The sequence below is a fragment of the Lampetra planeri genome, chromosome 9 (assembly GCF_965212315.1).
Source record: "Lampetra planeri chromosome 9, kcLamPlan1.2.h2, whole genome shotgun sequence".
NCBI lineage: Eukaryota > Metazoa > Chordata > Hyperoartia > Petromyzontiformes > Petromyzontidae > Lampetra > Lampetra planeri.
The window spans coordinates 11397741-11423268 of NC_136115.1; the positions used below are offsets into that span (position 1 = coordinate 11397741).

The following is a 25528-nucleotide window of genomic DNA, read 5'->3' on the forward strand; positions in this document are numbered from 1 at the left end:
CCTTTGCAAGAGTGGGCCGAAGAGTTTGACGTTATTCCCTTTGTGAACGTTGCCGCTTTGTTTTCTATGATTTCATACGGAGGTGCTAATTGTTAATCGCAGCACGCTCGCTAGTGTCTACATGGGGCCAGCCAAAACGAAGTATTTTTACACTCCTCCTTCCCACATGGGCACACTAAATAGAATTCTAACTCCCAATAGCAACCATAAGCAATAATACATACTAAATTATAATATTATTATTTTTACGGTTGTTTACCCGGGAAAGCCTCACTGGGTCTCGTGACTTTTTTCAGAAGTTTGTGCAGTAGGGGGTGATGTTTGCTATGTACTGTATGTATGTTGAACTTATTTTGCGCACTGTACGTAGCCAATCATGCTAATCGAAGGTGCGGGGGAAGGACAACAAACCAAACACAACAATCAGTTCTTAAGAATTGAATTTTAAATCCAGATTTAAAAGTGCATCGTATTGTATATTATTAACTTATTTGCAGCTCATTTTCAAATTTGCCAAATTTGGGCCATGACGCCGGCCTACTCTTCCGAATGATGTCACGGAAATCCTTGCGTTACCCTCGGAGTGGCACCGTGATAATGTCACTGTGATTTAATGATAAAATCTTGAAAAGTCCAAAGAAACTCGTGAATCTACCGGACACAATTTTACATGAATACTATACTTTATACGAATCTTAATACAAAAAACTGTGCCATGACGTTCTTGCTATAATTTTACAGAATAAAGTAATAAACAATAACTTGACTTTAATAATGAAACGTGTTTATACTTGAGTGTATTGACGCTGTATACAGCCTTGGCATTGCTCGGTCGTTATGCCGCTGTGTCTAATAGTGACTTTAAAAGTGGTTTTAGCCATGTTCGAATTCCCATTCAGTTGGCCACTGCCAATATAATTGATTCCGCGTGGGACAATGTTCCGCCGTTTTGGAGCCAGTGTGGGAAGGTGCTCGTGGCTTGGGGCTGCTCGCCGGAGGTCGCAACCGGGTACCCGATACCCGTACCATACCTGATACCCGGCTACCCGTACCCAGCCGGGTACGGGTACCCGTTTGCGACCCTGGTGCGGCCAGGTACGGGTACGGGTAAGGAATCAAAACCCGTTTGCGACCTCTGCTGCTCGCACTGCACGTGCCTGCCCCAAGAGCCGCGTGTGCTACTGTCAAGGACTGCGTGCGGCACTGCGTGCGCTACGCACCGCAGCACTCGCGGCGTCCGCCACGTTCGCCGCGCTTGGCTCCGCGTGCTGCGCGCGCCGCCGTTTGAACGCTGCCCGTGTCTTCCCCCCCATCGGTGCAGTGGCCATTCGGCTCAAGAGGCAGGGCTCGCACCACTCTGACATGGGCCCCAGCTCCTCCATGGCCAGTGAGAACAGCAACCGCAACAACAACGCCGCCCGCGCTAACAGCTTCGGTCTGTACCGCGAGCGCACAGCACCGCTGCCTGTCGGCTCGGGGCTGCTTCTTGCACCACGGGGCGTCTCTAGGCCCGTCCTGCGTGGGCGGCCTCTCTTTGAACATCATGGGCACTCGACGCCCCTTTCCTCAAGCCTGCCGCGGCCTTTAATCACCACTCGTGCGTCGCACACGGTCACCTTGGAGCGCAGTCTCGAGGAGTGTGGTACCTGATAGCCAACTTCGGCACGGGCTGGACATGTGTAAACTGACAACGACTCGGAAATAAACAATGTGGCGATTTGTAAATGGAGGTTAATTTTCTTAAATTACCCAAGACGACTGTGACACTGAATGACTTGGTCTTGTCAACAGTGTCATAGAATATTGGGGGGCATTGTGTCCAAGTGGTACACGTGTCAGATAGCATCCCTACTGAGATCCAATTTTAACCAGAGAAACGCGAACGGACAGTCCAGAACATTAATCATTGTACTTTCAGCCACACCAAACCATAATTACGCCATCATGTTCAACGGAATCTCAGATATTTTTCATTTTTTAAAATTAGTTGGCTTTTCACGTCTTTGGTGAATTTAGGCCACACGAAATAAGACGGCAAATAATTGCACGTTATGGATAATGTCGATCCACGATTTTCCCCAATGTGGCCAGCTGGTGTGGGCTACTTGTTTGGTGTCCCTGCCTTGGGCTGTGGGGGCTGCTTGATGCATGGTTCCGTGCCCTTGTCCACGCTCTCGCTGCCGCCAACATCTCTGCTGCCTGGAGTTCGAGCCTCACTAATAACTGCGAGACAATGAACCTAACCGCTTGCCGCTGACGTTAATGCATCTGTCCTTGAGTTTCAGCGGCTCTTTCCAGACTCTGCTCGTTTTCCCGGGTGCCGTTCTCCTCGTTTGTTTGCGGTGTTTGCATCTCAGATTCTGAACACTGTTGCCATCTGCACTTCCGGTCTGTCTCAACATCTGGTGTTTGCTCGCATCTTCATTGATCCTCCTGGGAGAGAAATAACAACATGGTTACATTTCTTTAATCTCATGTTTCCTACACACAGGTGCTCAAATGCTCTAGTGGCGGCTGCTGTAATGTCTCTCTTGTCCGTGTTTTATGGCTTAATATTATAATTTTAAATGTTGCAACGTTGAGACGGAGTTGAAATCAACCGGGACGAGTCTTCGGTGATGTCACCGTGCACGCCGTGTATGACGCGGCGGGTTGCGACGGTTCTCTTTGACAGCCAAGCGTGCGTGTTTGCTGTGCATGTCCCACGTGTACGTGCGTGTGAACATTCGTGCTTGCGCCACCTGCACGTGTTTGACCCCCTGCGCGCGCTGTCTTTCAGGCTGCGTGAACTCCACCCAGACGGAGATGACCGGAGACCCGGGGGCGAACCTGATGTCGGACCGCAGCAGCCTGCACAGCTACACGCTCTGCTCGCAGTGCCAGCAGGGCGTGTGCCTGCGGCACCCCGCGTCACGGTATGTATCTCACACTCTCCCCCGCTGGTGATGCTGCTGCTGCTGAGATTTTGAAATACATTCAAGATACGTAGAGGCTCCCATTGCATCTCCCGTATCTGTCAACCCGAGCGTTAAACAACATGTGTCCATACGGGCCTCCCGCCATTTTTAAATGCTCTTTATCTTTATTTATAACCGTGTTGCATCGCATCCCAACACCACTGATTGATCAGCGTGATCCACTACGTGTGTTGCCAATACTTTCTGATGTCTTGAATCAAGTGGGTGGTGGTGGTTGCATTACCATTCTCAGTGAGGTTGACATCCTTTGTCAGTTCTCGCCCAGAAACAGCACATGTAGGATGCTGTGCATACTGTATATGGTGTAGGAGGCTGGCTGATACACTAATCCATGTGAAAGCAAGAAATAGATTAATATAATAATAAATTAACGCACTGAATAAACGAGCCCCTGGCAAAACTTGCGAGCGCCGAGCTGAAACGTTGAATAAAGTGGCCGACGACGACCGGTGTCCGTGCAGGGAGTGCGCGGACCGCGTGTCGGTGGCGCCGATGCTGGACAGCGGACGCAGCAGCTGGACGTCGTGCTCCAGCGGCTCCAACGACAACATTCAGGTCGTTCAGCGCAAGAAGTCGTGGGATGACCACGCGGGGTCCCTCCCCGAGAACTCTGAGTCCCCTCCCGGCTCGCGCGTCACGCACCTCCACGCCGAAGTGGCGGCGTCCAAGCCGCCGGCCCCGCACGCCGGCCGGGCCCCGGGCAGCTCCCTCGCCGCCAAGCCGCCCGCGAGCGCCCCGGCGCCGGCAGAGGGGAGGGCCGCCGCGCCGGCCGCGTGCGGCGAGCGGGACGCGTCGGCATCTCCGGAACATCCGAGGAGAGCCAAAAAGCACCCGGAGGCCACGCAGAGCTCCGCACGGCCGCTGGTCTACAGCGGGAAGGCGGCGGAGCAGGTGCTGAAGATCAGGCAGCTCAAGCAGCACAGCCACGACGTGCTCATGCCGATGCACCACAGGCGGGTGCCGTCCGAAGACGTCCAGGCGGCGGAGGTCGCGGACCGGGCCCTGGACGTTAACGGGGGAGAGAGGGGAGGTGGGAGCCTGGAGAGGCGAGGACCCAGGGACGGGAACGGGGCGTGTCGCTCCTCGCCGGTCGTGCGCAGCAAGTCGGTGGACTCGAGCGGCGCTCGCGACGCCTCGCCCGCCCCCCCTGCGCCCGAGGGAGCCCCGCAACCCCGCGGAGCCGGCGCCGGTCAGTGTGCGCTCACGTCGGCTGCTCGACTTCGCCGTTGTCGTTTTTATTCAACACGTAGGCTTTCGCGTCCAGTGCTAATGTTCATAATTGATAATTGGGTCAGATCGAGTGAGTAAAAGGACAGCATTTTTTAAAATAAATTAAGAGTGGAGGAGATTTGCTGCTTGCAACTACCAGGGAAACGTCCGTTCCCGATCGTTGAGCGGTGTGCATCGCTCTCCCACATAACCGGTGGTGAGGCAATAAAAATCGGTGCATGTGATCACCTGACAACTTTATTTATTTGGTTGTGTCAGGTGGCGGAGGGTATATGACACACATTGGCATTTTATTCACGTGATCTAACCAAAATATCAATCATTAATCAGTATTGTTTTTATAATGCTCCGTCACGGAGGAGGATTCCGGATAACATGTTACGAGACGGGAGCGTCTCTCCCTGTGCTGAAGGTCCACAGGCCAATGGACTAATAAAACTGTTTTGCTGTAAATTTGGGCCAAGCAATCTAATATGTGGGTGAAAAAGGCTCTGTACAAGATTATAATTGGCTCCGTCCGGTATCAACCAACGTGTAAATGTAGAACAACGCTCACATTCTGCGCATCCGATCACCCGCCTTGCGCGCCTTTGCCTTGTGGCGCGGGACCGGCCGTCGTTGGCGCGCGCTGCCTGCGGTCCGCGTGGTGCTCACCGGTTGTGCCGCGTGCTTCGGCGCGTCCAGGTGTTGGAGATGCGCGCAAGAGGGTGCCGCCGCCGGCGCCCCCGGGCTACGTGGCCTCACAGGGCGAGCGCCGGCCCCCGGACTACAGCGTGGCCGTGCAGCGCTCGCGCCTCGTCAACTGTAGCGCCGACTCCCCGCTGGGGCAGCGCCCACGCAGCACCCTGCCCCCCGAGCACCCCCTGCTCGCGTCCGGCCGCGCCTCGGCGCTGTCCAGCCCCCAGCGCGCCTCCCCCGTGCACGGGCAGCACACGTCGGTGACGGCGCGACCGCTGTCGTACCAGCCGCTCCCGCCGCCGGCAGGTCAGCCGCCGCCCGCCCTCCCCCCGTCTCAGCACGGTCCATCTCCCGCCTCCTCCACAGCGGCCGGCGTCGCGCCGGACTTCGGATCCCCTACCCATCACCACCACCTGTACCACCGCCCCCTGCCCGGTGCCGCTCCCACGCTGCCCCAGAGGCAGGCCCGGGAGAGTCACCCCCCCGGCTTGCCCCCCGCCATCCCCCCAGCCCACCGGCAGGGGGCCGCTACGCCCACCGGGGGGCGCCAGCGCGGCGTGCCGGTGCTGCCCCCCACCGCCGGGCCGCGCCGCGCTACCCCGGCGCTCTCCCACACCACCCCTTACCCCTCCCCGCTCCTCTACCCTGCGCGCTACTGCCAGGACAATGAACCCGACGGTAAGAGGCAGTCAGCTCTGGACCCAATGCTGTGGGTGTCTTGTTGCATTTCTTCTCTATTTGGATTTTTTCCCCCCCGAAAAATGTTGCGATCGGCGTCACGAGACGTAGTGTCCCTTGTGATCGCTCGCAGACCAGTGCGAACCTCCTTGCTAGAGAACAGCCCGCGGAAGAGGATTTCACAGAGCTACCTCTGCGGTCCCATCTTCAAGTTGACCTCTGGACCACACACTGTAGAGAGCAGCACTTCCCACTCGCATATTTCGGCTAGGAGAGTGAGATTCGTCACATGGCAATAAATAGCGAGACGGACATTGCTAGTCCATTTGAGCGATGCAAGAATCGCTTTTGAATCACGTGACCAAAAATCGTGTCAACTCATTGAAATGCCGAGAATGAATCATTACATGCCGAGTAAATGATGTAAAACCCAATGCGGTTAAATATCACCATTGACAGAGAAGATATTTGGAGTACTTGTGAAGTCCTTTAGCTTTTGCAGAACGTTTGCCAAGTGTTATACTGCATCAGTTTTTGAAGGTCTGAGTTTGATCACTGCAGGGGTGACCCTTCACCCTTCACTGGTGGGCAACAGGTGTTCACTTGTTACTGCCTAGAGTTGGCCAGATCACATGCCAAGGGTCAAACCTGAGACTCCAGCATTGCGGAAGAGGCAACTCTCAGACTCTGGACGTTTAACATTGATATGTTTTTAATATAGTGCAGTACGATTTGTATATATGAATTGTCTGAATGTGATCTCAGCTCAAGGCACTGGACGTATGTTGATCATTCGAGCAGGAGGGATTTGTGATTGTTTAAATTTCCTTAGAAGGAAATGAGACGTATGTAGGAATCTGCAGAGCAGAGAGGGAGATGAGTCGAGAGCAGTGCAGGTACAATCCAAGATGCTTCATAGAGAGATTCACACGCAGAAGAGTGAGAAGAGACAAACCTTGCGAGTGGCCCTGCACAGGAGGATCATAGCAGTGCAGACGACCAGAGCCCAGGGCACGACCTCACTGTGTATTTGTTGCTGTTATTGTCGTGTATGGCTGCCTGACTGATGAGGAACCATTTTGTGTTGCAGACGAGGAGCAGGTTTCAGCCGTTTGAAGCCAGGAGAGATGCAAGCATGGGCGGAGAAGAGTGGGTGGAGAAGAGTGGGCCCTCTCTGGGACACACGCACACAACCCTCACCCCGTGCCTCCTCCTTCCGTGACTGTCCCCCTGAGCGAGGCACCACTGCTTCGCGGAGCCGCGTTCCTGTGAGGCCTAGTGGCTTCTGAAGGGGAGACGCTTGCTCCACATTATTGAACTTCCATCCTTCATTGCCCTACCAACTTCTCGACCGACCTCCACCAAACATAAAGCATTTCTCCTTCCGTCAACCGAAATGAAGCAGTGCTCAACAATGGGAATCAAAAAAACCTGCCTGAAGGCTCGGCCATTGCTCACACTCGTGTTTTGGCCCGTGAGCGCGATTAGGAAGAGGGGGAAAGAGGACAACGCCACCGATGTAGTCAGTACAATGAAGCAACCATTTCAACATATAGTCTTGTTATTTACCATACGCGAGAGGCTCACTCAAGTACATTTATGAAGAGCTGGGACTAAACTATTTGCATGCACAGTGCACAGCGCAGAGTTGCTCACAGCCATGCTGTGCGCTGTGTTGTGGTGTCACCCCCGTAAGCCGTGCGCGTGGCCGCAGCGGTCGCCCATCGTGTCGTTGGAGGCGTCTCGATGGCCAGGCACACCCTGAGCACACGAGGGGGCCACCGTGTCCACATCACCGCCGTTCATATGTTAAGCTTATTGGCTGCGAGTGACGAAACGCTCCTTGGTGTGTAAGTGTAACGTGCGTTGTAGGGTGGCCGTTGTGTTGACGTCGTCATCGTGTGTTTGGAATATACATACATGAACTGGCAACTGAAAAGCAGCGAACAAACTCGCCCATAACAGAGCACCGCTATGGCTCCCACCAGAGTGCGATTTCTGTCGGTGATGGTACTCGTGTAGCTCCGTGACATCAATAGGTGATATTAGACTGTAGAGTGATGTGAGTGGTGCTATAATTCTGTAGCTTGCTCCTGTTGTTGCCAGTGGGCCTCTGATGCGTGTATGTGGACTGATGAGCGCGAATGAAAATCCCACGTGGCAGACTCGCGAATTCATTGTACGCCGGTGCCCGTTCAGGCTCCCTTCAAGCCAGGAACCCAATAGCGGCAGCCTCTGCCCTCTTTTTAATCTACCCAAAACACCCGCGCTCTCGAGAGCGATATTTTGGCTTTTTAGGATCCTTGGCAGTAATCACCGATGAAGATTTCCTCACTGTTACAAGGCGCTTCTGGTAACGGTCGTAAAGTTTTTAAACTAATATTCCCTGTCCAGCATCGCTCAGAGAGGCCCCCCGAGAGCCACGGGGGCAGGCCTCCTGTGGCTGCTCGCTCGGCCATTAGCGGGCGAGGTTTCCCCCCCGTCACTACCCTGCACAACTCACCCCGTGGGCCGCAAGGAGCCCCCCGATTCCCATCGTGGCTGGGAGACGGTGGGTGAGCGAGCGAGCGAGCAGTCGGATTGGCGTTTGTCGGGACGGTTTGTGACGCACTGCTGGAATGACTGTCTCCGTGCCGCGGACACGACTAGCAGCACGCCGGTGAGATGGCCCCGCTGTGGCAGGGACTCGCGGCCCCTTTGCACGTCCCCTGCGTCGCGGTGGCACAAAGTCAAGAGTTGGGGAGGTTCTGCAATCAAAAAACAACGTTTTGCGAAATGAAAAGAGCACAGTCAAAAGAATATTTAATCCGCAGGTCATGTTTATGTGTCTTAACTGTATCAGTGCTAGAAGTGTTTCAATCGTTGCACAGATAACATATTTTCGCATTTTCTAATCATGCACATTTGTAGCGAAAGTGTTTTAAGCAGCTGACTCCCATGTGATGCGCGATCGAGTTGTAAATGAGATTTTGTATGATAATCATTTTGTCATCACAACTGATCATATTGATTGGTTTGAAGGGATTTTAGGAGTTTTAAGGAAATGATGTCGCTTGGCATTAACACACTAATGGTATAAACCTTTTTGTAACACTAAATTCCCACCTATATTTTGCCAGTTAATAAAATGTACAATGTGTAGTCTTATAACCTTGCTGTCTGTGAAGCTCGTTACTGTGTAATTTACACTCATGTACAATATTAGGTTGATTAAACAGTGCATTGATACATAAAATGTCGTGTTCGTTTGTAATATTTTACGTAGGTGCTCTATTGCCAAACAGATGAAAATATAATGAAAAAATCTGTAACCTTTATCTTATGGTCGGTAGTGGTTGTGAATGTTAATTCTTCAATAACGAATGCCTGTCTTGGGGGTCGGTGGCTTTTTTACGTGGAAAGGGATTTCACGCAGGCAATTTGCAGGATTTTGTTGTTGCAAGACCAATACTGGCCGGGCGAGCACAGCACTCCCAAAGATGTTCGTGGGAAACGATGAGACGAGCAGCGGACGAACCTTGTGCCATCCACACAGAGGGGGTGGCGTTCAGTGCAATGCATTCTCACGAGCGTGGTAGGGTGAACGCTCAATGATGAACACACGAACACACACTGCGCACCTCTGCAACCATGCAGAATGCATCCTCGGCATCATGCATCCTCGGCATCACACTACATGCGTGGTCATCAATGTATTTTTTTAAATTTGAAGTCGAATGTTTTGAGCACAGCGTTTTGGGGTAACCCAACTACGTGGCCCACAGTTGTGGCGTAGCGAGGGGGCTGTAACTGGGAATCGGAACTCGTGTTGCCAGGTTCGTAGTGCGCTTTCATACAGCTCCTCCAATGCAGCACTTTAATGAACATACAGTACAGTCGATTATAAATGCGTAATGAATGAAAACGCAGCGTTTGCAATGGCTTCGGAAAAGCACAGAGAGAGAGAGAGGCACGTGTTTCAGTGGTAAGTTTATTATTCAATTGGGCAATTAGTGAGGAATGTTTACAGTATACAATTTCCATCTACATCATTACCAAAAATCTTTCAACGTATCTGTTCTGGCAATTCATATTGCGAAAACACAATGTCAACACCAACGACATCATTACGCCTACTGCGTGACAATCCCATACCTGTCAACCCATACGGGTTTACCTGTCAACCCACACGGTTTACCTGTCAACCCATACGGTTTACCTGTATTCTTGTACTGGGAAATTGAGTTTGCAGGTCCATACGGTGTACAGCCGTTTCAATACGGGCAAAAATTTAAATTCGTTTGTGTTTATCCCTTGTGATGGGACTTTGTAGGATGAACGTTGAGATTTATAAGGGCACGGGGTGACCAATAATGTCTGAATTGGTCTGTAATAAGGTAGGCACGGATAAGGGGTTGACAGGTATTTTTTCTTTCTCCCATCCATAATCACTTTTGCTGTAACCCATGAGTAATGCTACTTTGTAAAAACAATGAAACGGTTCTTGCTATCGATTCCAACTTACAACTCGCTTTACCGGCCTTGATTACAACGATCGACTACAACTTGCAACTCGCTTACTCAGCCTCGTGGCCTCTTTCATGAAAAACCTCTTGCGTGTGCCAGTGCCGTCACTCGACGATGGGTATCTGGACGCGTCGGAAGCGCACGGAGGTGCGCTTGAGCGAGTAGTCGGATCCGCGGTACGTGGCCCACACCACACCGTTCTCCACCTCGTAGGGGGGCTTCTCGCGGGGGTCGTACGGCCCCCCCTGGTAGTACACGCCGTTGAGGTTGGCGGCTTGGCACGCGTTGTACCACCAGCCGCCGCCGTACCACTCGGCGCACGAGCCGTCGCTCCACTTGTCGGTGTCGCGGTCGAAGGTGCTGAACGTCATCCCCCCGTGGGAGGTCAGCTCGGGGTCGTCGGCCACCCCGGAGACGAGCGCGTTCCCCGCCGTGCCGCGGTAGTCCGAGATCTGCGCGACAGCGAGCGCGGGGTGGCCGTGGCCAGTTCAGCGAGGGGTGGTACGGGGGGGGGGGTGGTGCCCCCTTGCTGTGCGGGTAGACAAAAGGTCAATGAAGGAAGGGATCACAGCGCGAGCTCCGTGGTATTCCGCTCTGCGAGCGATCTGAGCGGATCCTCTCGCCTCGTGACGTGGCACCCGTGGCAGAATTTCGGATGGAATCGCACACCAATGTTGGTATCCCGCTGTGTACTGGCCTCTTTCGTTTCAACAACACTCAATGCAGCCTCTAAATTAGACCTGGCTCCTAGTAGATGATGGCATAATAACTGCTACACCACCGCTGAGGAGGAGAGTGAACTCGGGTGGTGGGGGGACACAGGGACATGAGGTGGCACACGGCCTGATCTTTCGCACCTGGAGCGCGTAGCCCTCGCTGTCGTCCCGGAGGGTGACCGTGTACTCGGCGTGGGCGCCCGCGCCGTCCCAGCCCTGCAGCTCCACCCGCATGGTGGAGTCCTCGTGGGCGAGCAGGTACATGGCCTCCAGACCGAGCCACAGCTCCCCGTGGCCCGAGCCGTCGACTGTTCCGAAGCCCTCTTGGTAGGCCGAGAACGAGCGGTTGAAGTTCAAGGAGCCGTCCTCCGAGAGAAAAACAAAGGCGGGTAGGGTATGCAGCAGGGTTCTTCACTAATATTCAGAGGGAGTGATGGGTGGGCGCTTTAGTCGAAAAGACATCAGTGTGAGGGCCGCCACACAATTGAAGCCATTGGGGGTTTGACAGCACGATGATGATGGAGGTGTTTTCACGTTCGTGTATTGTTGGGGGGGCTACTAATAGTCAGGGAGCTTTGGGACAGATTTTGATGAAATGTGGATAAAAGCATGATTTTTTTAGATGATCTTCATCGAACATACTTAACATTGTTGCTAGGATCCACGAAAACAAGTCATTGTAACAGTTTTTTACGAGCCAAGATGGAATTTTTTTTCATTCCGCACTGGGAAAATCTCAAAAACACGTGTTTTGGTCAAAAACATTAACATGAAACTGATGAAAGGAAACAACAGCAGAGCATTGCAAATATTACCACACGATGGTCATGGCCACATATGTAAGCAAAACAATTGCAAAAATACGATTTTGTATCTATAAAATGACTGAAATACCTAACATTGTACTTTGTACTTGTTCAGATATTGACTGAAGATACAGAATGGATTGGGCAACATGCGTGATAGGTCAGCAGGCTACTATTGAAAGGCTGAAGTGTCGATTGAATGCTCCAGAATGTGGAGATAAATCTGAATCATACAGATATTTTCTGAAAAGTGTCTGCATTTAGAGCATTAAAACGACTACCAGTGACACTCAGCTTTGAAGAGAACGTTACCGCTGATTATTTTATTGAACACCAGGCTCGGTGGCACAAATCTTGCTATGGGAAATTTTGCAAGAGCAAACTGGAAAGAACAGAGAGAAAGAAAGAACTAGATGATGTGGAGACGTCCGCTGCTGCTGTCAAGGACAAGTGACGCAGAGATCACCACTCTGGCAAAGAACATCTGTATTTTCTGCACAAAGGAGGATGGCCATCTTCATGAGTTTAGGACACTATATGCAGATGAGAATGTAAGCCGCATGGCAAATGACCTACAGGACACTGTATTATTGGCAAGGATTGCAGGTGGGGACCTTGTCGAATTTGAAGCAAAATACCACCTTACTTGCTTAGCTGGACTCAGAAATCGCCACCGCTCACACACGAGAAATAGTCAGGGATCCTGTGAAGGCCAAACCGAGGAGAAGAAGATCGAGGCAAGACCATTTATAGAGCTGATCACTTCTATAGAAAACTCAGTTGAAGATGGAATCTTCTGCTTCCGATGTTTTGAGCTGCGTAAGCATTACGAAAAAGGTCTGATTTTGATTGCTACAGAGAGGGTGGGGGTGGGTGACCTCGGCTAATCCATTTACTTGCAAATTCCATTCCTAGTCCTGCCCACTTACTCTTGGGTTGTACCCACAACAAATGTATATAACCTTTGCTTGCAGTAGCTCTCTCGCTACATTTCCTCCTCAGCAGTTCGCCTGCTGTATTGTTTCATATGAAGACAATGGCTTGTGTTGCTATCGAAAGGTCGTGATTCATTAGTTATTTTTTCTATCTACGTGACTTTACCGAAATAACCAAAAGGTATGAATTCCTGCAGTCACGAAAGCTTAAAATCAAAATCTAACCGCGCAATAAAAACATTGAAAATGTCACATGATAGCATCCAAGCGCTCAAATCTGCTGGATCCTCGCAAAAAAGTTCACCAGTTAGGACCTAAACAAGTAACTCGCAAAGGTTAGTGCTTTTATCCAGTCTGTCCCCTTTCTTTTGGTGTAAGCTGCCTGACTAGACAGGGCACCAAGGGGGCCGCCAGTGGCCCCGTGGGCCTAGCAAACGAAGAAACACTGGGATACAGCATCGGGGCACGGTGCCATCGTGCCGCGTTTGGGACACATCGGGCGGACTCGCCGCTCGGGCTCGTCGCGGGGAACTGCTAAGGATCCCTTAGACCAATTAAAAGTCTTCGAAAAAGGCCCTTTTCCCCGGGGTAGTGGACAGGGGAGGAACGACGGGGATTGCGCGGCGGACGAGCGAGGCGTCGTGACCAGGGCGCGTTACCTCCAGTGCAGGATTAAGCTACTGCGGGGCCTGTAGCATATGTTATGAAGGGACCCTAAATAAAATAAAAACCACACAAATATTAAAACTCACATTTTTTACTTCCATAATAAAGTAATTGTATTTTTAAATTTGCTTCATACAGCCAGATAATACCACAAACCGCTAACCTTAAAAACGCAGTCGTTCATAAAAGTTGAAGGCAGTATGGTACTATAGTAATAGAGCAAGTGCAGAATCACTGAATCGGAATTGATAGCTTGAAAGCATTTAGCGCGGGGCCCTTGAAAGTGGAGGGGGGGGGCCTTGAAATTGGGGTGGGGCTTGGAAGTGGGGGGGGGCCTTGAAAGTGCGGGGGGGGCCTTGAAAATGTGGGGGGGGGGGGGCCTTGAAATTGGAGGAAGCCTTGGAAGTGGGGGGGGGGGTCTTGAAAGTGCTCCTGGGATAACCCGTCACTGGTTTACCTGCCGCTGCTGCACGAGGGTCCATCCGCCGCCGTCCTTGTCCTGCTCGCAGTAGACGGTCAGGAGCCGCTTGGCCCCGCGCGGACGCACGTCGTACAGACCGCTCGCCTTGCCACCCGCACGCCTCTGCAGCACGTCCAGGCAGTCTTGCAGAGGGGGAACAAGGGGGCACGAACAGCGGGTCACCGACTCCGCCGATTAGAGAATGTGTCAGCGTTGTTTGTTTGATTGTTAATTGCTTTTTTTGTTTGCATCATGACTGCAGGTATTGTGGTCTATGCAAACATGACTCCTTGTAACAAAAAAGGTGTCAGTTTTGTTGCCAGATAGAAGGGTAAAAAAAAAACAATTATCATATTTTTTACTGGTAAATGAGGTTCCAATGGTGTTTTTTTATCCTTTTATCTGGCAACAAAACTGACACCTTTTTTTACGAGTCATGTTTGCATTGACCACAATACCTGCGGTCGGAATGCAAACAAAAAACACAACTCTGATAATGATGGCACTGTCCTTGAAATTGATTGGTCCACACCCGAGACAGCTTTCCTTAGAGCCTAGTCTCACATGGTGTTGGACCAGATGACGCCTTTTATTATCATATTTTGCTACTGGCAAAGGAGGTTCCAATGCTGTTTGATTGTTGTTGTTGTCGTTGTTGTTATCGTTACGATCGTTCAAGCGAGTGCCTTGCGTGTGCGCCAGATCGTCGTCACGACAGCAAGGCAAATAAGCATCATTGGCGGAATTTGACTTCTATATTGGGGGTTCACGGGTTCGCTTTGTCCCTCACATTTGGAATCGCGGGTGCATGTAATTAATTTATTTTTCATCTTAATTGTAAACTACTGAAAATAAATTAATAAAAGTGCCCAGTTTTGGGGGGTAATTGCCCCCCCCTGTGCCCCCCCCCAAAACTCCATTCATGATCGGCATGTGACCACTCCTCTCCACTATTCTTTGGGTCTTTCGGTAAAGTCACGTAGATAGGTTCAAAGAAAAGAACAAAAAAATAACAAAAAACTACGACGTTTCGATCGCAAGGCAAGCGGTCGTTATCAGGAGGAAATAAGAGAGGAAAGCTGCTGAAGCAGGCTGTTTTAAAGGTTTGAAATGGTTGTAGCCCAAGGGTCATAAACGAAGCTATTGATGTTAATTAACTATTGATGTTAATTGACATCAATAGCCCCGCCCGCTTGCGTTGCGATTGAAACGTCGTAGTTTTTTTGTTATTTTTTGTTATTTTCTTTGAGCCTATCTACGTGACTTTACTGAAAGACCCAAAGAACATGAATACCCGCAGTCACGAAAGCTTTTAAGTCAAGATTCCTCTCCACTAATTCAATCAATCGCCACGGCTCGTGGGCGTTCGTCTATTGTGGAGTGGCCGCCCTGGTTAATACCGCGTTTTTTTTTATTGAGGATGCTCACCCGAACCCCATTACGTGACCACATTTCTCCGGTTCACTTATCATTACACTCGCTTCTGGTCTTGAAACGAGTAAAGTTTAAGAACCTTCTACGAGTCTTTTTTTAAAGCCTTGCATGGGCTGCCACTACCATATATTCACGAGCTAATCCATCCGTACACCCCCTCAAGGTCGTTAAGTTCTGCAGACTCAGCCCCTCCGTGCGTACCTCGATCTCGGCGGCGTTCCTGGGGTGAGCGGGTATTTGCTGTGTCTGCGTGCCACGGTTGTGGAATTCCCTACGGCTGGAAATTCGTTTAACCGATAATGTGGATACTTTTATCTCTCCTCTTGAAACACATCTTCTAAGTCAGTTTATTCTATTTAGCTTCTCTGTCTCTTGGCCTTTCCTTATTCTTACAAGGCATCTTGAAACATCAATGGAAGGCGCCTTACAAATAAACTATTATTATAAACCATACAAATACGATGCGCCGTCTGCTTTGTAGTAGATGTTAAGAGTCCATGACGTAATTTGCAAAAGTCGGCTGCAGTGGGCCAGTGAGACGGTTCAAGCTTGCCAAATTTGAAAACTTTATCTGTAAATTACTCAATTGGAATCCACATTGCAATCACCACCACGTACTCAAATACTTGGCAGGACCCTCCTGAAAATAGTGACGGGTATATGTGTAATAATACTCAAGGTAATAATTCTAGGATAGAGTTTTTTTCTGCCACTGTGGTGCATGTGGAACCTATCGTGGCTGCATAATTCCCAAGAGCTGGCCAAGTTTCAGTAACCCAATGACATTCGGAGTATTGTTTTGTGAAAGGTAAAATCGCAGTTCTGCAATTGCTTGGCCCACACCCACTGCGCACTCTTCCCGTAGCACCACTACACGAGCTGCAACATCCGTAGTGACTGAAAGGAGTCTACGCTTGTGATACAAGTCATGGGTAGAGATTTGAGGCCTTGCACCTATATATTCGGACAAGTTGGTCCTGTGGCTCCGCGCTTGGAAGTCTGGTTCGTCGTCGCTTGCGGTGCCAAAATCCGAATTCCAGTGCATGTTGGGTTGATTCCACGCGCCATCCGCGCCCGTGTCCCTCACAAAGCCCTCCTCTGTTTGTGCGGCTGTTTGGACGGAGTCCCACTGCCAGAGCGACATGACACAGTGAGGCAAACACACACTTTTACCGCTTCACTGCCGGTGATTAACATGGGCACAATTTATACGTCTTAGGAACGGTCAGGAAACGAAGGCATTGCACGTTATCACCCCTGGTACAGCAGCCTTGAACAGATGCCCAGCGTAATTCATGTCTTGGATAAACCTGAGCGGCAAATCTTGTGTCATCAGCATGGAGTATAAATGTTTGTGGATACAGTATTACCAATAATAACCACTCAAGCAGCTATGACCACTCAATATGACCGCGTGTATTCATGTCCTAAAATCCAGCCTTAGCAATGGAGACTATTCAAAGTTGATCGTTCATGGCCAGTCACAACGGAAATATCAATATTTTCTACGTGTAAATATATATCTTGTTAATTTTTACGACTGTCCATTATTGGTGAAAACAGTCACTTCCCACCGTTCATTAATCGTTGAAAAAACCAAAGCAGTCATGGGTCATGTACATGACTGACTTCACAGAGGCAGCCTCACCTGGAAGTCATCTGTGTCTTTTCCAGCCACTGCAGCTGTACTCACAGAAACCTTTTTAAAAGAGAGCTCTTCTGTTTTCTGCGTTGACGATATTGTTGATGACGTTGACGAAGATGACGACGACGACGACGATGATGATGATGACACTGAAGAAGTGGATGCTACATTCACGTCTTTTTCCACTTTGGACTTCTCATCAACATTTTCAAACGAGTTGGAACTGTTGGCGTGCGACACGCCCGGGTCCGTTGCGTCTGATCGGAAGCCTTTGGCCTGGCTGGCCGTGCCGTCGTCATCGCGTGGCTCCGTGCGGGCCGAATCGCTGGTGGGGCCACCGCTGTAGGGGTGCAGGCTGCGCGCATGCTCGCGCTCCACAGAGAAGCTCTCGTGCACTATCTCCTCGAACAGCGCGAGGTTGATGCCGCTCAGGTAGCTGTTGGCCTTTTCCAGCTGGAGGTTCATCTCCTTGTCCACGCGGTACCTCGTTTGGCGCGCGCACGCGCCCTTGCAGGTGCGCAGCGCGATGTCGATGTCCACCTGTGGAGGGAAACGCGCGGAGCGTGAAGGTCGCGACGTGGATGACGCGGCGCGCATGCTACTTTTTAAATCCTTTATATTAAGTTCACTTGCTTGCTTGCTTGCGCGCTTACGACCGTGCACATTTTTCGGTCGTTTTTTAACCCACTTCCCGTGACCCAATCGAGCTGACATTTTGCACAACGACTGGTTATGCGTGACAATTTATTTTCGTGAAAAAAAATTCCAAAATTTTACACTTTTTTGGAAAAAATAAATTATATTTAATTACCAATTGCTTAATGGTGGCAGGGAATCATCTGACCCATAGGTGGCAGCCATCTCAAGCCAGAGGACGAGAGGACTCTAGCCGCCACGCATATAAAGGATTTATAGTGAAAAACTTTGTTTTTACGGGTTAATTTTTTAGCTTCTGAGTTCTGACAGGGTTGGGCACCATCCAGGTGATTTTGTTGGGCTGCCATGATGGCGAGATGTAATCTCCCCTCGCCTGGTACGCAGGATATCGTGGGTTCGATTCCAACCATGACGCCTGTATATGCGGAGCCTGCGTGTTCTTTCCCCGTGGTCGCGTGGATTTTCCTCCGAGTCCCTCTGCATTTGCCCTCCACATTTAGAAACTTGCATTTAGATTATTTGGATACGACTATAAATGCCCACGTGTAACGATATAAGCCACTTAGATGAGTTATCATCATGTGTGGCCGCGTCACCTCTGAAAAATAGCTAATAGCTCGGTGGTCTTTGCCAGGTGAATATTTTTAATTCCTCCTCGATGAAAGATGGTCAATTCTAACTCAAGTGAAACTCTATGACATACGATGGTCAACGCACGTGAAAGAAGATCGCCTGCTAAGTGCTTACAATGCTAACGATTGGTTGCATTGTGAACCCCTATGGTATTATTACTTCCGTGCTGACTAAATGACACAATCCTCACCTCCAGTTGCAGGATCGTAGATGTTTGCTGAGCAATTCCATTTCGGAGCTGAGACAGCAGCGTGAATTGGCCGTTGACGCGTCTCTGCAGGTAGATGATTTTCCTCTCCAGGTCGGAAAGCAGAGCATAGAAGCGCGCCTCTGTGTCTGTGTGCACACACACACAGGTAACAACACGGTAGAGGGGGAAAGCGGCAGTCGTGCCAGTCGTGATTGAACACTCACAGCACAGGCGAATAAAGCAGAATTAACGCAACCCCTGTGATCACTGAGGCCAAAGCATGATTGCTCTTCTATCGGCACGACCATGGTTACTGTTCCCGTGAACTTCACTCGCTGATTCTTCCACCCGTGTTGAGGACTCGGTCTACCAGACACTGACTGTGTTCACCAACACCAAACAACACTGCAAGTCACAACAACACACCCAGCCACTCACACACGCACTCGTTCACTCACCCACTCACTCACCCAATCACTCAAACAGATCCCCCGTATAGCCTTAACAGACTGTTGGGGCAAGCGCTGTTAGCGAGCACCTATGAAGGCCGGCATGGCACACGAGGGCGTGGGTGGTCAACATCACGCCCGGCCGCCTTTGTCTCCCTTTTCACTCACACACCCAATCACTCACATACTCATTCACCAACCAACACGCCCATACACTCAGAACACTGCAGGTGACAACACTTCTTTCTCTGCTTCTTCAATTGCATCGTGTGTTTCCCAAGCTCATATAACCTTGTTCTTGTATATATGTGTATGTTGAACTGATGTCGCATGGCACGTCGCCAACCGTGCTAATCGGAGGTGTGTGTTACACTCATTCATTACAACTTTTTCAGTGCTGTTTGTTGCTGCCCGCTTGACACTTCGGGGACCTGTGATCAGCAACTGTGTTTTTTAAAAATGTAATGCCTCGATAGATTTTTTTTTTATTACGCCGCAGACAGCGGCCGACATCTGCATGCGTCCGTGCCACCTTCGCCACCAAAGAGGCATCTGTGCCACGCACTACTCCGTTACCCTCTCTGTCGGTCACCACTTGGTTGGAGACGTCGCTGACGGAGCGGTAGTACGTGTGGATCTCCGTGTGCAGCTGGATCATGCGCGCCAGCCTTTTCGTGAGCTCGTCTACACGGCGCGTGCTGTCCTTCTCCGTGCGGCTCAGCATGCTCAGCATACGGCACCCACCCGGGCACTTGCGCCCCTAAGGGAGGAGGCACGACCAGTGACGGACTGAGACAAAAAAATCACCCCGAGAATTAGTAAACGCACTGGCTCGAATTCGGGCTATGGAGTAGCTAGATTTGCGATGTGACGACGTAGTATGGTGATTTTGTCGTGCGATCGTAATGATCCATTTGGGCTGGTTAAAAAAAAACACAAATGGGCCATATTCTTTGGGACTTCAGGTAAAGCCACGTAGATATAAAAAATAATAAAAATAATAACAAAGCACGACGTTTCGATCGCAACACAAGCAATCGTCTTCAGGTGTGATATTGTTATTATTTTTTATTATTTTTTATATCTACGTGGCTTTACCGAAAGACCCAACGAATATGAATTCCTGCAGTCACGAAAGCTTTAAGTCACAAATGGGCCAGTGAGGAAGACTCTTTGGGGCTGCTGCATCTCGGACTCATTGCCAACTGAGAACAAAAATAAGCAATGAAGCATAGATAATAGAGGCGATATTTTTTTGACTCTGATCACATTGCCAATTTCCTCACAGACCGGCCCACCAACCCTCGGAATGGACTGGCCCACCGGGTATATTGGCCTATTATGGACTGCTGCCCTATGGACAGTCCGGGCCTGGGTGCACAACACGAGGACACGGAGGTCTTCCTCAAGAATGCCAAGCGGGGCATGCAATGGTCTCACCGTCCTTCAAGCAAGACAGGGACATTTCGCTTCCGAGGTGGCAGTGGTGGATCCCACCTTTGAGAGACCCCCCCCCCGACAAAAAAACGGCATTGTGTTGATATTCACCAGAGGAAATACCGACAATTTAATTTCATTAACGTAGGGCCTTTTTTAAGTTTGACATTTCAGAACCGCCCTCTCCTTGGAAAGATTATTTCGAGTATTTGGCTGCTATAAATGTCAACATGATAAGCCACTTCGTTGAGCTATCATTTGTGGCCAGGTCCCTTCTGAAAAATAAGCTAATCGCTCAGTGGGCCTTACCTGCTAAGAAAAAAAAAGTAAAGTTTTACTTGCATATTTTTTTGTGATTTGCTTATCTTTCTTAAACTATGCACTCCTATCGTGTTTTTCTATAGAATTTTGTGGTAACGTTCTGACCCGCCCCAACTGGACATCTGTGAAAAATAGCTGTTTCGCTCATCGGATTCCTCCAGTATAAATTCTAATTCTGAGCCGCCTTGGCCAAGATAGACCTCAAGGGGCAATCATAATAGTGTTACTTTGAATCTCATGTGCCCGAGGCCTTGTGCTATGGGTGTACAAGCCATGGGCCTGCTCGCTGCTGCTGCTGCCACCGTTGAAACACGCGAGAGAGCCACCGTGGCCTGGCATTGGCTTCTTTGTGCGGGAGGCACCGTGACCACCATCTTCTTGTCATGGGCCCGAGGCCGGCCCGAGGCCACGTACCCAGTTCCCCTCCACACACAAGTCTGTGGTCTGCTGGGTGCTGCAGGAGTCCCGGGCTTGAGAGGGCATCACGAGGCGTGGGCCACGGATGTCGATGCTGGAGTCGTCGCCCGAGGACCATGCCTGGTGGGCAAACGAGGGGACACATTCGTGTGTTTGAGTTTCTCAACGTGAAGACGTCCTCGTGACCATAGCTATACGGATGCCGCGGCTGCCCACCCCCTCCACTACTAGATGCCACAGCTGCTGCGACAGTGGACAGGCAGCTACCTCCTAAGGTCAGCACGGTTGGCTACGTACGGTGCGAAAGAAGTTCAACATGCCTCGCCCTGACGGTCTCCCACCAACTATGAACAGGAATCATCAACTACCGTATCAACCTTTCTGGGTAAGACTCGCATTGAATATGACAATTATAATCGAATGGCCATTGCAAATAAACACATTTCACAGTCATTCATCTGCCTGTCAAAGCCACGGACGTGAGTTTGCACACAACTATTATGCTTCAGCGCAATCATAGCATACGCATGGTACTTTGATTTCATTTTAAGTCAAATATAATCTTTTTGTTTTACTATGATGTTGAGGTCGTAAATATTCCCTCTGTTTTATTTTTGCTGTCGCTTCCAGTGCACTGTCCAGTAATAGGATGCGGTCTCATTATCGAAGTGGTGACATCCAGTTCACCATTGTACTCCAGATAGTAATCTGTTGATTAAAATCAGTCTGAATTCCCGCATCTCCCGTGATATCTCTTTGATGGAACCCGTCCGGTCCATGCCCGTAATTAGCTTCGTCCTCTCTTGGACGCTGGTGACTCTCGTTGCACGAGCAATGCAGACGCAGAGAACTCGTGACCGAAAGTTATCCGAGACCACAACACGCACGGTGAAGAAAAAGGGAGATTTCGATTTAAAGCTTTCGTGACTGCAGGGATTCATCTTCTTGGTTCTTTCGGTAAAGTCACGTAGAAGGGAAGTATTATGTTTTATTTTTATTATTTTATTACTTCCCTTCTACGTGACTTTACCGAAAGAACCAAGAAGAAGAAAAAAAAGGGAGATGTGGCAAAAAGGGGCAAAGAGAACAAACAAAACGTAGAATGGAGAGAAATCCGTAAAACCGTTCTGAAAGGAATAAGGTGAGAAAGCAGAGACCACAACAGAAGCATGCCTCGAGATTTCATAGCGTGCAGCAGGTGCGTGAAATGATCGACAATGAAGTTGATGATTGGTAAATCACAAATACTGTAGTCGCCTTCAGAGAGCAAGATGGACGTTTTACGTGTGATCTAAAAATAATCGTACAATTAGGGAAGGAATTACACGCAGGACTTTACAGAAAATAAAAATGCGTCAGCCGAGGAGGAATGTGTTCCGATATTAGGAAGCCACTGGAGCTATGAACTTTTAAATCTATATTGAAAAATCATTTCTTTAGAACTGATTTTTATGTTTAGTTTGCTGTCCTTCCCACGCACATCAGATTCGCACGGTTGACTGCGAAAGAAGTGCAACGTATTAACACGTGAAGTTGTACATGCAGAGCCTCGCAGCGCGAACACAGGAAGAACTCCACAGCAGGTGGAGTGGTTGGGCCAGTTGTTGAATCGAAACGTGGGGACATATTTACCAAATTGCTACGCAGAAACGAAACGCCTGGATTGTGAAATGGGAGCGCATTCATTTATTTGGTCACAACGGGAGGAAACGTCGCTTAGAAGAATAACAGGGCCATTCGCCTCGTATGACGCACATAAACTGCTCTCTATTTTTTTGTTAAATGAATTCTCAAACAGACAAATGATGATCGATTACTAGTGGAAACCTATATTATGAAAGGCAGATGAAACGGCATTGAATTAAATGGAAATTGATGCAGTCATCGAGGCTCTTACAAACCAATCCCCTTCAGTATATAATAGATATGATGAAAACCAATTATACATACTGTAGAGATGATGAAACCCAATTAGAAAGATAAAACAGCTGCACTAAAATTGGACAAAGGAAAAAAATCACATCTAGGCGATGAGATCCGGCTATTCACAGCAACAGGAGAAGACATTTTCGAAACTTTTGTTTGGGAAGATAAAGGCATAAAAATAAATGGTGAATATATTGACCGTCCTAGATTCGCTCACCATGTTTACTATAAGCAACCAACGGGCAAATGAACTCCGTGAAATAAGAACAGCTCTTCACAATATCAATAAATTTATATCTGTGGTGATTATTGAAGGCTTACCAGGATCGAAGTTTTGAAGCAACCAGGTGAGTGAGAGCTGGATCGAGTGCTTGTGGAAAATTCATTTTGCTCATGAAAAGTGGCGTGACTCATGAACATAGCGATGGGCCCAATGCAGAAAGTCTGAGTCGGGGGCTCGTGTCGGTAGCGAACGGAAGACTACAGCCATAGTCTAGGCCTATTAAATATACAAGGTTATGGTTCAACGTAGCTTCGGGTGAAGTAAATACTCATGAGAGCAATCCAATAACATTTAAAAATTATAATTATGGGATTGCCTAGCAATACCTCTGAATCCTTGAGTAATCAGTTATCTGAGACTTTTCAAAAGTATCCCCGTAAATGGTTATGTCTGTGCGAGGTATCTCTGCTCTTCACACGATACCGTTATCACCAAAGGTGATAATTTAGAACAGAATGTATCAGTGAACCTTCCAATTGCATATTCTTGGTTCTTTCGGTAAAGTCACGTAGATAAAAAAAATTGAAAAATTAAAAATTAATGCAAAAAAACCCACTTCCAATTGCAATGTCTTGAATAGGACATAGGCAATGCAATTGTATTTAATGAATACACATGGAATTTCGTTTTTAATCAAGGACATATATATGCCCATTACCATTACAAATAAAGAAAAGACGATTGCATTTATTTAATTCGCTAAAACAAGCTGTCATAAAGTTTCAGTTGTAATTTAAAGCCAACCATTTGAATAAATGTTTAGCCTCAGAACTCTCAAGATAATTTTAGCAACTCCTCGACACCCTCAAATAACATGCATCCTGGAGCTTACCAGAGTCCTGGGAATCCACAACCACCTCAGCATCTAACGGTCATTCAGTTATTTCTGAAATAGTGAAGAGATGTCGCAGAAATACCTTTGACACCAGAAGACACCCCATGAGGACCATGAAAACTCCACGTAACGTCATGGCAACTCTTTGCAGGAAAACAAATAAAATAAATAAACCAAATATAATTAAACAAGAATAAAGCCAAGCAGTAAAATCAGTGTTTCATTTCAACCACAGAGAGACATGAGATCTTCAGTTTGTGAAGGCTGGTGCGACTCTGCCTAGCGTGGCGCCGTCTCTTCTTCGCTTCGCTCAGTCAATGACTGATCTTTTTTTGTGTTGGTAAAGATTGGCCAGAGATGCCCTTGTGCTGCTGCTTCTGCAGGGGGTGACCTGCGCCCTGCACACAGTGACAGAGCTGTGCCGTGTGCTGCAGCGCAACGCCACCAGAGCGCAGCAGAGGGGCTTTAAACCTCAACTTTGTTAAACTAAAAACTATTTTTTATGTTACCAGGTAAGACCCACTGAGCTATATAGCCCTTTGTTTAGAAGCGACCTGGCCACAAATGATAGCTCAACAACGTTGCTTATCATGTGGAAATGTATCGCAGCCAAACAGTCTAAACGCATGTTGAATCTAAATGTGGAGGGAAAAACTGGAGGACCCAGAGGAAAATCCACACGACCACGGGGAGAACACGCAAATTCCAAATATACAGGCGTCAGGGTTGTGGTCGAACCCACGACCTCCTGTATACTTGGCAAGGTAGTGAACATCGCCAGATCAGATCACCTGATCTGGCGGGAATGGTGATTGTTAAACAGCTTTGAGTCATTCTTGTAAAACATTTCACGGCTGAATGTTTCTTACCAACGTCAACAAATATGAAACAAATCAAGATCCCACTGGCACATTTTACTCACCATGAAAATTTCTATGAACTTGCAGGTGTCAAGGCCAAGATTATATTGTATGATACAATCAAAGTGGAAAGTAAGAACACCTCGTGGATAATCCTCTTATTGACGCTATCGCACGAATAATAAGATGAATGACCTCTTCCTGGTCAATTTCAGTCAGATAGAAACCATGGATATGCGCAGATAATAGGATGAATATGCCACTAATTTCGAGGTTACTCTTATCCATGAGAAAGTATGGATAAGATTAATTTAGCCAACTTCTGGATGACCCATTTCCTTGTTCATCATCATTGTCACCGTCTCTGCCCGCCTGGGCCACCCAACGCCATCATCACCACCACCATCACCATCAGTGCGTTTGTGCAGATTAAACAACGAATTTGCCGCCACGTTTGGGTTACTCCTCTAGTCCTTGCGTAACCGCGTATCATTTGTACAGATCGATCTGTGACCGCAGAAGGCCATGTGGCCGTTGGGATATGTAAAATGTTTTTTTTTTATGCAGAGGGACAGATATGGAAAGGAGTATTGTCTTCTTTAGTTTGATACAAGCTCGTGATTCACCCGGTGCTTAGCTGGCAAACTCCAAAACCCAAATGTAATTTAGTGTTTTTAGTAAGTGGGGACAAGGTGGAGGCAATTTAATCCGCTACAGAGGACGTGATGATATTTTCGGTAGTACCACCACCCAGAAATTGAAAATGATTGCGGCTATCAGCAGGTGCA

General features: G+C 48.9%; 2 protein-coding genes across 10 annotated transcripts in view; one reads left to right on the forward strand and one right to left on the reverse strand.

Annotated features, from left to right (window-relative positions):
• Positions 1-8799, forward strand: part of LOC144720673 (rap guanine nucleotide exchange factor 2-like) — a 232657-nt gene extending 223858 nt beyond the window's left edge. For 7 of the 9 annotated variants that reach the window (XM_078597611.1, XM_078597612.1, XM_078597613.1 and 4 more), the window contains 5 exons: positions 1322-1435; positions 2780-2915; positions 3440-4167; positions 4893-5564; positions 6655-8799. In XM_078597611.1, the coding sequence (XP_078453737.1) occupies positions 1322-1435; positions 2780-2915; positions 3440-4167; positions 4893-5564; positions 6655-6680 (1676 nt within the window). In that variant the 3' untranslated portion in view covers positions 6681-8799. The remainder of the gene's footprint in view (positions 1-1321; positions 1436-2779; positions 2916-3439; positions 4168-4892; positions 5565-6654) is intronic. The other 2 variants (XM_078597614.1, XM_078597616.1) reach the window with 2 other exon arrangements.
• A 721-nt stretch (positions 8800-9520) lies between these two features.
• FGA (fibrinogen alpha chain) lies at positions 9521-24278 on the reverse strand. Its single transcript, XM_078597623.1, has 9 exons — positions 23963-24278; positions 20834-20956; positions 19238-19421; positions 18213-18358; positions 16736-17272; positions 16042-16216; positions 13651-13796; positions 10928-11152; positions 9521-10522 (listed from the first exon to the last, which is right to left on the reverse strand). Exons 1-9 carry the CDS (start codon positions 24014-24016, stop codon positions 10175-10177), a joined length of 1938 nt encoding a protein of 645 aa, XP_078453749.1. The 5' UTR covers positions 24017-24278; the 3' UTR covers positions 9521-10174.
• Positions 24279-25528: the final 1250 nt, after the last annotated feature.

Excerpts from the sequence above, each read along its gene's own strand:
- FGA (XM_078597623.1), bottom strand. The coding sequence starts at position 24,016 with ATGACGTTACGTGGAGTTTTCATGGTCCTCATGGGGTGTCTTCTGGTG. Across the intron at positions 20,957-23,962 it reads GGTGTCTTCTGGTGTCAAAG|GCATGGTCCTCGGGCGACGA; the intron begins GTATTTCTGCGA and ends TTTGCCCACCAG. Across the intron at positions 10,523-10,927 it reads GCGAGGGCTACGCGCTCCAG|ATCTCGGACTACCGCGGCAC; the intron begins GTGCGAAAGATC and ends GCTGTCGCGCAG.